The following is a 9571-nucleotide window of genomic DNA, read 5'->3' on the forward strand; positions in this document are numbered from 1 at the left end:
TTCCATTGTACAGCCAGTGTTACATTTTATTCAGATCTTATAACTTCAAAGGAAAAAAGTTACAAGGTTGAATGTCTTTATTTAAATGTATTTGTTTGAACAGTCATATTTTGTTATATAAGATACCTTGAACTGTTATCAAATAAACAGTAAAAAGACATGAAAACAGTTCATTGGTTAAAACATTAGCATTTTTTAACATTACATGGTAATATCACAGCACATAGAACTTGTCATGTGTATGTAAGACATTATTTAAAGACGCATATACAGTATATGTAAGACATCATTTAAAGTGCATGGAAGTACGAGTGGTATTTGGTTAGTGGTTATGGGATCAAAGTTCCACTAAAGGGAGGTTTCGTTGGGCAACACAGTGAGGATCTGGTTCTCTTGTTCACTTCGTCGTCTTCTCTTCCTCTGTAGTCTTCTCTTCCTCCGTAGTCTTCTCTTCCTCCGTAGTCTTCTCTTCCTCTGTAGTCTTCTCTTCCTCTGTAGCCTTCTCTTCCTCCGTAGCCTTCTCTTCCTCCGTAGCCTTCTCTTCCTCTGTAGTCTTCTCTTCCTCTGTAGTCTTCTCTTCCTCTGTAGTCTTCTCTTCCTCTGTAGCCTTCTCTTCCTCTGTAGCCTTCTCTTCCTCTGTAGTCTTCGCCTCCTCTGTAGTCTTCGCCTCCTCCGTAGCCTGCTTCTCCTCCATAATCTCCTCCTCCACCACCTTCTCCTCCTTGTCATCAGGGCACAGCTCTGAAATACAGAGAGAAAGTGTGAGGATATTCAGTGGCGACCCATCATTCAGGGCAAAAAAAGTAAAATTGCATGTTATTTGGCCATTAATACATGTCACACATCAGTTTGCAAACAATGTAAAAAAAAAAATATATATATATATATATATATATATATATATATATATATATATGTCATTGAATTAATAAAGCCGCATACAAACATGGTCTCTTTTTTGCTTTCTCATGTAAGGCAGCTCCAAAATGCAGGTGTTTCAGCCTAGCTCAGTGCTTTCTGTGGTGGTGGGGCAGCCAGTGGAAAATACGGAGCACAGGGGTTGGTAATGTTCTCTATTTGCGCCGTGATTGGCTCTGTTCTGTCACTCATGGGGACAATACGTCACCGCAAAACCTACGGGAGAGCTCGAAAATTCAAGGCCCTTGGGAGCTGCCATAGAGTTACATTAGAAGTGCCCATCCAAGAAGGCTCAAGGTCATTGGCCACAGATAAAATGACGTCAAATCACATATCTACCGTAGCTTTGATTGGACTGATCATGTCAACATCATACTTTCAAAATCTTAGCTAGCAAGATAGACAAGTCATTTTCATGAATCAAGTCGACAATCTACTGGCAAATCCTTTTCAATCCTTGTCATATGAAGATAAATTGAACATAAACATTACACAACAAGTTGGAAATCGCAAATTCAACAATGAGTGGTTTGGAAGGAATCAGTGGCTAACTGCAAGCGTTGCAAAGCAATCACTAGTCTGCTATTCAGTGGAGTGTATGTGGGGACCAAGTCTGCGTTTAAAAGTCTATTTTCCAAGCTTAAAAGGATAAACATTCAACACCATGGGCCAGAAAAGGTTGAAAACATTGGCCATGCTGTCAATCCAGCATGACTTCTGCCGCGTTCAAAACAACTGGAAACTCGGAACTGGGAAATCTCAGACTTCAGTGAGTTCAAGACAAAAAAACGAGCTCCGACTGGGAAAATACGTTTTGAACGGTCATCCAACTCGGAATTCCAAGTCGGGAACACTGGCCTCTTCCTAGAGCTCCGACCTGAAGATCACTGACGTCATCATGATTCAACCTTGTTTTTTTCCAGAGTTCCCAGTCGTCTTGAAAGCACCATAAATCCAGAGAATGCCAGACTTTGATGCCAAAGTTTGATGACAAAATTTGCCAACGAAGGACCGCCGCGCTACCTTCCTGTTCAAGTGAGCACAACAAGGTGAGTCCAAAAATGTATTGTATGCTGCTGCATAAATGATGTAATATGCCAGGAAGATATGTATACTGTAGCTAAGAAAGTAATACTAAGTGTTGTGTAGTAAGCTGTTAGTAGCCCATGTGCCTCACCCTAATAATTTGGTCCCTTTTCCACTCATAATTTAGCCTACTGTTCTGACTTGGTGGTGCACATGTAGCCTATAGCCTGTTTTAGAGAAATGTAAACATCGAATATTGTAAGAGCTTTCATTGTCTGCTTATATGCCCCCTTTATTTATCCTACGGTTGTGACTTGGTGTACAGGGAGAATACTGTGAGAACGGCCCATGTTCTGAATTCTGTCGCTGTACATTTCAAAAGTGCTGAACAAATAGTTATATTGACTATGTCCGTCCTAGCTCGCTCATTAATGTCTTAATCAAAATTACCGATGGCCTCTTATCTGCTCGTCGTCCCCTTATGCCATAGTTTGTACATCTCAATTGTCAGTAAAAACCACATTTGTTTAAGCAAGTCAACCGTATCAGCTATGTTTTTTTTAAAAGGCAGTAAATTAGGCTGAATTAACTGTTTTGCTGCCAGACAACGCTCTACTGAGAGCCAGGTGTAGCAGTGGTAAGGATTCACTCCATGGTGCTGAAAAGAAAGCTCTGCTGTTGGGACAGCTTTATGTAGGCCCTAACAGTTTGTGGGCACCGTTTGTCACCGTTAAGCTGCCGCGGTCATCCCCCTCTTCAAAGGGGGTGACACTCTAGATCCAAACTGTTACAGACCTATATCCATCCTGCCCTGCCTTTCGAAAGTATTTGAAAGCCAAGTTAACAAACAGATCACTGACCATTTCGAATCCCACCGTACCTTCTCCGCCATGCAATCTGGTTTCCGAGCTGGTCATGGGGTGCACCTCAGCCATGCTCAAGGTCCTAAACGATATTATAACCGCAATCGATAAAAGACAGTACTGTGCAGCCGTCTTCATCGACCTGGCCAAGGCATTCGACTCCGTCAATCACCGCATTCTTATTGGCAGACTAAATAGCCTTGGTTTCTCAAATGACTGCCTCGCCTGGTTCACCAACTACTTCTCAGATAGAGTTCAATGTGTCAAATCGGAGGGCCTGATATCTGGAACTCTGGCAGTCTCTATGGGGGTGCCACAGGGTTCAATTCTCGAGCCGACTCTATTCTCTGTGTATATCAATGATGTCGCTCTTGCTGCTGGTGACTCTCAGATCCACCTCTACGCAGATGACACCATTTTGTATACATCTGGCCCTTCATTGGACACTGTGTTAACAAACCTCCAAACGAGCTTCAATGCCATACAACACTCCTTCCGTGGCCTCCAACTGCTCTTAAATGCTAGTAAAACTAAATGCATGCTCTTCAATCGAACGCTGCGTGCACCCGCCCACCCAACTAGAATCACTACTCTCTGCGGGTCTGACATAGAATATGTGGACAACTACAAATACCTAGGTGTCTGGTTAGACCGTAAACTCTCCTTCCAGACTCACATTAAGCATCTCCAATCCAAAGTTAAATCTAGAATCGGCTTCCTATTTCGCAAACAAAGCCTCCTTCACTCATGCTGCCAAACATGCCCTCGTAAAACTGACTATCCTACCGATCCTTGTCTATCACAGTGCCATCCGTTTTGTCACCAAAGCCCCATATACTACCCACCACTGTGACCTGTACGCTCTCGTTGGCTGGCCCTCACTACATATTCGTCGCCAAACCCACTGGCTCCAGGTCATCTATAAATCACTGCTAGGCAAATCCCCGCCTTATTTTAGCTCATTGGTCACCATAGCAACACCCACTCATAGTATGCGCTCCAGCAGGTATATCTCACTGGTCATCCCCAAAGCCAACACCTCCTTTGGCCGCCATTCCTTCCAGTTCTCTGCTGCCAATGACTGGAACGAACTGCAAACATCTCTGAAGCTGGAGATTCTTATCTCCCTCACTATCTTTAAGCATCAGTTGTCAGAGCAGCTTACCAATCACTGCACCTGTACACAGCCCATCTGTAATTAGCCCACCCAACTACCTCATCCCCATATTGTTATTTATTTTGCTAATTTGCACCCCAGTATCTCTATTTGCACATCATCTTCTGCACATCTATCATTCCAGTGTTAATACTAAATTGTAATTATTTTGCACTATGGCCTATTTATTGCCTTACCTCCATAACTTACTACATTTGCACACACTATATATAGATGTTCTATTGTGTTATTGACTGTACGTTTCGTTTACCCCATATGTAACTCTGTGTTGTTTTTATCGCACTGCTTTGCTTTATCTTGGCCAGGTCGCAGTTGTAAATGAGAACTTGTTCTCAACTGGCTTACCTGGTTAAATAAATAATAAATTAATTAACATTAAAATAGTGCAATTAATGTATTGTTTAGTGTTGTGTAGTGGCTTTGCTGGCATGCATCTACATGTTTTGGGATAAGACTGAGGATATTATGGATGTACCACTTCTCAGTGTCACAGGGATGCTGGCCTGTGTTTACTTCAATGCTTCCCACAGTTGTGTCAAGTTGGCTGGATGTCCTTTGGGTGGTGGACCATTCTTGATACACACGGGAAACTGTTGAGCATGAAAAACCCAGCAGCGTTGCAGTTCTTGACACAAACCGGTATGCCTGGCCTGGCACCTAATGCCATACCTAGTTCAAAGGCACTTACATTTTTTGTCTTGCCCATTCACCCTCTGAATGGCACACATACACAATCCATGTCTCAGTTGTCTCAAGGCTTACAAATCCTTCTTTAACCTGTCTCCTCCCCTTCATCTACACTGATTTGAAGTGGATTTAACAAGTGACATCAATAAGGGATCATAGCTTTCACCTGGCCAATCTATGTCATGGAAGTGATTTATATGCTCAGTGTATATTATGCTAGTGATGTCTCCCCCTTGTGGTTTTGCATGATTCTGTCACAGTGAAGCAGTAGTCCATGGTTGGCCTGTGATAACGGCCATTGTCATTGGTCTTTGCAGTAGGCCTAATTGCAACTCAGCTCTTAAAGGCCCAATGCAGCCATCGTTATCTCAATATTAAAATAATTTCTGGGTAACAATTAAGAACCTTGCTGTAATAGTGTTCCATTACAATGGTAAAAAATAAAGTCAAATATTTCTCAAGCAATATTTTAGCTAGGACTGTCTGGGAGTGGTCTGACTGGGATGGGGGGGGGGGGGGGGGGGGTGATATGTAATCTGAAAACTAGCTGTTATTGGCAGAGAGGTTTGGAACTCTTTGTTATTGGTTTATATTAACAAAACTCCACCCATGCAAAACCTGCTGATAAGAAAGCCCTTTGTAAATTGTATTTTCAACCAGCAACTATCAGGAAATAACACTGTTCAAATTTCTTCACACTTTTACAGTGTTAGTTTCATCAGCTGTTGTACAATATTATACAAAACACAGAAAGAACTGAATTTTGACTGCATTGGGCCTTTAAAGATGCTGAAAACAATATGAGCCTGTATTTCTATGGAACTAGATCCTGACAATGGAATGGCCATCGTTTTCTCTGTCTGCACAAGATACATTTAAATAGGAACTTGTGACTGCTCATATGATTTAACTTCCCTCAAACACACAAGTTTCACCTTTTGTAGATTTTTCAGCATCTATAAAAGATGAGGAGGAGGAGGAGCAAAGAGAACCCCTGACCTGTTTTTCCATCGTAGGTCTGATGTTTCTCTGGGAAGTTCAGACACTCTGCCTGTTTCTTATAGGTGTCCAGGTATGTGGGATCCATTTTCCCTGTCCTTGCTGAGAGTCGAGAGAGAGAGAGAGAGAGAGAGAGAGGCTGATGAGCTGACCTACAGTATCTTGCTTGTGTAATCTTTTAGGGCTACTAACAGACAACAGATGGCTCATCTTCCATTAAGTCTTCCAAAGCAATGCATATATCTCACTGGTTCTGAAATAGTGACTGATCCCTTTGACAGAAAGATACTGTTTCAACACCTTATTGATGTAGGGTCAACTCCAGGCTTTCACAATGCTTTGTCTGTAGTATAGCATGCCTAAACTGCTACTATTTATCAACGTCAATAAGTGGGGGGTAGCCTGATCCCAGATCTGTATGTGCTTAAGCCAACTCCTCTGACTATCGTTGTCATGCCATACATTTTGCACATGACACTGAACCAAACCAGCAGTTAGGAGTTGGTTAAAGCACATCCAGATGGGTCCAGACAATTTTGGGGATGGACTTACTCAAATCAATTGATTGATTGATTGATTGGACTTACTGAACAGGAGCAGGTATCTGCCAGTGATGTCTCCATTACGAGATGTGTCTGACCATAGCAGGCAGTTAGGGCAGGTCTCCAGGTACTGGCCTTTGTGTTCAGACAAATGAACTGTGGGAGCCACAAAATAAAATAGAATGCCTTATTATCCATTATGATTAGGACATTTGGTAACGCTTTTTTTTTGTCCTGCTTCAAATGTTACAGTACATGCATACTACCATGAATTCAACACACTTGGTAAGTACCTTCTACCAAATGGCAGGTTACTTTTTGGTGCTTGTTTCAGTGACTACCAAATAAATTATTAGGCAATTATAATGTTGCTACATGTTTACCATGTCATTTCCAAGTACCAGAAAAATGTCGGACTGTAAAATAAAGTAACAGTACATTTTATTTGTATCTTTACAGGCACATGATGACATACAGGGAAGACATAACATGGCATAATGACAAGGCAATACACACAATAAATAGGAAAGTGGATAAAGCCCCTCTCTTATTGAGCAGCTAATGTTTTCATCACTTAGATGTAGAGCACTAGCCAGGTTGCCAGATTGTTTCTGCTTCAGCCAACTTGCTCCTTTGTCGATGTCCTATTTTGCATAACAACGCCAGAGGAGGGTGTTGGCTAAAGCACAGACAAATATGGCAACCAGGCTAGTAGAGCACAAGTCACTTACTGTGAACTGTGGAAGTGGTGCCGGAGATGGTAGCATGTGTTTTACCCACGACGCATTTGCCATCACTGATGGATATTTAGGAAAACGTGTTAGCATATAGTATGATTAATTGCTTAGGTGCCAATTTGAAACATTGTCTTTGCTTTCAGAGAAAGGTGAAATTAAATGTCTACCATTGCACATACTTTCCTGATATTTACTAAAGCCAATTCCAAATTACTATGACATTCATTAAAGTCTGCATTCATATCCACAACATAGCCAGACTTACATGCGGTCTCCCCATCTTAGGGTGACTACTTTATGGTCAGATGTAGCCGACAGGTCTATCCAGGAGCTTTTCAGAGTCCCCAAAGCATTTTGGAAGAATAAATGATCTGCAGACCCCATCACATACACCCATTTGCCATAGAGCTGCCAGTCACAGACAAGGAAAAACACATGAGTTTCATACCATCTAATTGCAGCATCCTTAACCCAATTTGGACCATTTGAAGTTGGAAGAAACACATGGGTAGTATAGTAAAAAAAACAAAAAAAAACATAGGTGTTATGGATTAACATCCTCTGCCTTATCATGGATGTACAGTTACCTATACAACAGAACACACAGGGTTTTCTTTAATGGAAGCCTCTTTAATACAAATTTGGTTGATCGTGGAGTACCACAGGGCAGCCGGCTTGGACCATTATTATTTTCGGTGTTTACTAATGACCTTCCACTGACCTTGAATAAAGCCTGTGTGTCTATGTACGCTGATGACTCAACAGTATACACGTCGGTTGCAACAGTAAAATAAATAACTGACACCGTTAACATAGCGCTCCAGTCAGTTTTAGAATGGGTAACTAGCAATAAGCTGGTGCTAAATATCTTAAAAACTAAAAGCATACTTTTTGGGATAAATCACTCACACAACCCTAGTCCTCATCTGGATCTATTATTGAATAATGTGGCTATTGAGGAAGTTGAAGAGACTAAACTGCTGGGTGTCACCCTAGATGACAAGCTATCATGGTCAAAACATATCGACTCAACGGTTACTAAAATGGGATGAGGTCTGTCTATGATAAGGCGTTGCTCTGCTTTCTTTATCTCTCGAGTGGCGCAGCGGTCTAAGGCACTGCATCTCAGTGTTTGAGGCGTCACTACAGACCCCCTGGTTCGATTCCAGGCTGTATCACAACCGGCCGTGATTGGGAGTCCCATAGGGTGGCGCACAATTGGCCCAGTGTCGTCCGGATTTGGCCGGTGTAGGCGTCATTGTAAATTAGAATTTGTTCTTAACTGACTTGCCTAGTTAAATAAAGGTTAAAAATAAAATAAAAAATGATCTCAGTCAACCAGACCCTAGTTTTGTCACACCTGGACTACTGTCCAGTTGTGTAGTCAGGTGCGGCAAAGACGGATATAGGCAAATTGCAGTTGGTCCAAAACAGAGGAGCACGTATTGCACTTAGATGTACACGGAGGACGAATGACATGCATGTCAATCTCTCCTGGCTCAAAGTTGAGGAGAGATCGACTGCATCACTATTGGTCTTTGTGCGAGGTGTTGAAGGTACCGAACTGTTTGTTCAAGCAGTTGGCACACAGTTCAGACACTCATCGGTATCACACAAGACATGCAACCAGAGGTCTCTTCACAGTCCCCAGGTCCAGAACAGAGGCTGGGAAACACACAGTATTAATAGAGTCGTGACTACATGGAACTCTCTGCCACCCCAGGTAACTCAAGATAGCAATAAAACCTGATTCAAAGAACAGATAAAATAACACTTTACGGCACGACGAGAACTGTGAAGAGACACAGACATTATTATGCATTTTGTACTGTATTTTGCATTGCATTATGTATGTGATACGTGGTTGGGATATGACTGTGATATGTGGTTGTCTCGCCTGGCTATCTTAAGATGAATGCACTAACTGTGGGTCGCTCTGGATGGGAGCGTCTGCTGAATGGTTCAATTGAAATGTAAATGTAGTGCTATGTATGTTCTTTATTTTATTTGTTGCGTTTCCTGTTTTGGACCCCAGGAAGAGTAATTGGGGATTCTAATAAATACAAAAATACTGTCCAAAACAGTGAAAAATAAATGGCTGTGTCTTAGGCACCCTATTCCCCAGTCTTTGGCTCCGGCCAAAGTAGTTTTGCCGGATAGGGAGTAGGGTGTCATCTGAGAAAAATGTATTAGGTTCAAAATATAATATTTAGTATTATGATCACAACTTACCTCGGTATGGTCCTCCAGTACCAGGGGTTTGACCAGTTCTTTACAGTCCGGTGCAGATGCCGCACTTAGAGAGGCTAGAGCCAGGAGAGCTACAACCAGCTGAACAGCCATCGAGAGAGATGGAGCAGAGACACTGAGGACGATCGTACAGTACAACCAGAGCAGAACACCTCTACTGCTGGGGCATATGCCTCCCAGAGGCTTAGACAAAAACACTGTTGCATAAGGGGCAATGTGGAGGAGGAGGAGGAGGAGGAGGAGGAGGAGGAGGAGGAGGAGGAGGAAGAGGGGAGGTTTTAAACATGCTTCAATGGGTAAATGGAGGGCTAAATCAGCATTCATATCCAGACTTGTCTTATATAACTCTGAATAGATGTCCCCTCCCTGACT

The 9571-nt window shown here is 42.3% G+C and overlaps 1 protein-coding gene across 1 annotated transcript; it reads right to left on the reverse strand.

Annotated features, from left to right (window-relative positions):
- Positions 1 to 2: 2 nt before the first annotated feature.
- Positions 3 to 9371, reverse strand: LOC311141568 (uncharacterized protein). The gene is made up of 6 exons (XM_084176936.1): positions 9182 to 9371; positions 7215 to 7357; positions 6944 to 7008; positions 6258 to 6368; positions 5671 to 5772; positions 3 to 741 (listed from the first exon to the last, which is right to left on the reverse strand). The coding sequence occupies exons 1-6, from the start codon at positions 9290 to 9292 to the stop codon at positions 398 to 400; spliced, it is 876 nt and encodes a 291-aa protein (XP_084033062.1). The 5' UTR covers positions 9293 to 9371; the 3' UTR covers positions 3 to 397.
- Between the last annotated feature and the right edge of the window lie 200 nt (positions 9372 to 9571).

The sequence above is a fragment of the Coregonus lavaretus genome (assembly GCF_964263955.1).
Source record: "Coregonus lavaretus genome assembly, chromosome: 14".
Classification (NCBI taxonomy): domain Eukaryota; kingdom Metazoa; phylum Chordata; class Actinopteri; order Salmoniformes; family Salmonidae; genus Coregonus; species Coregonus lavaretus.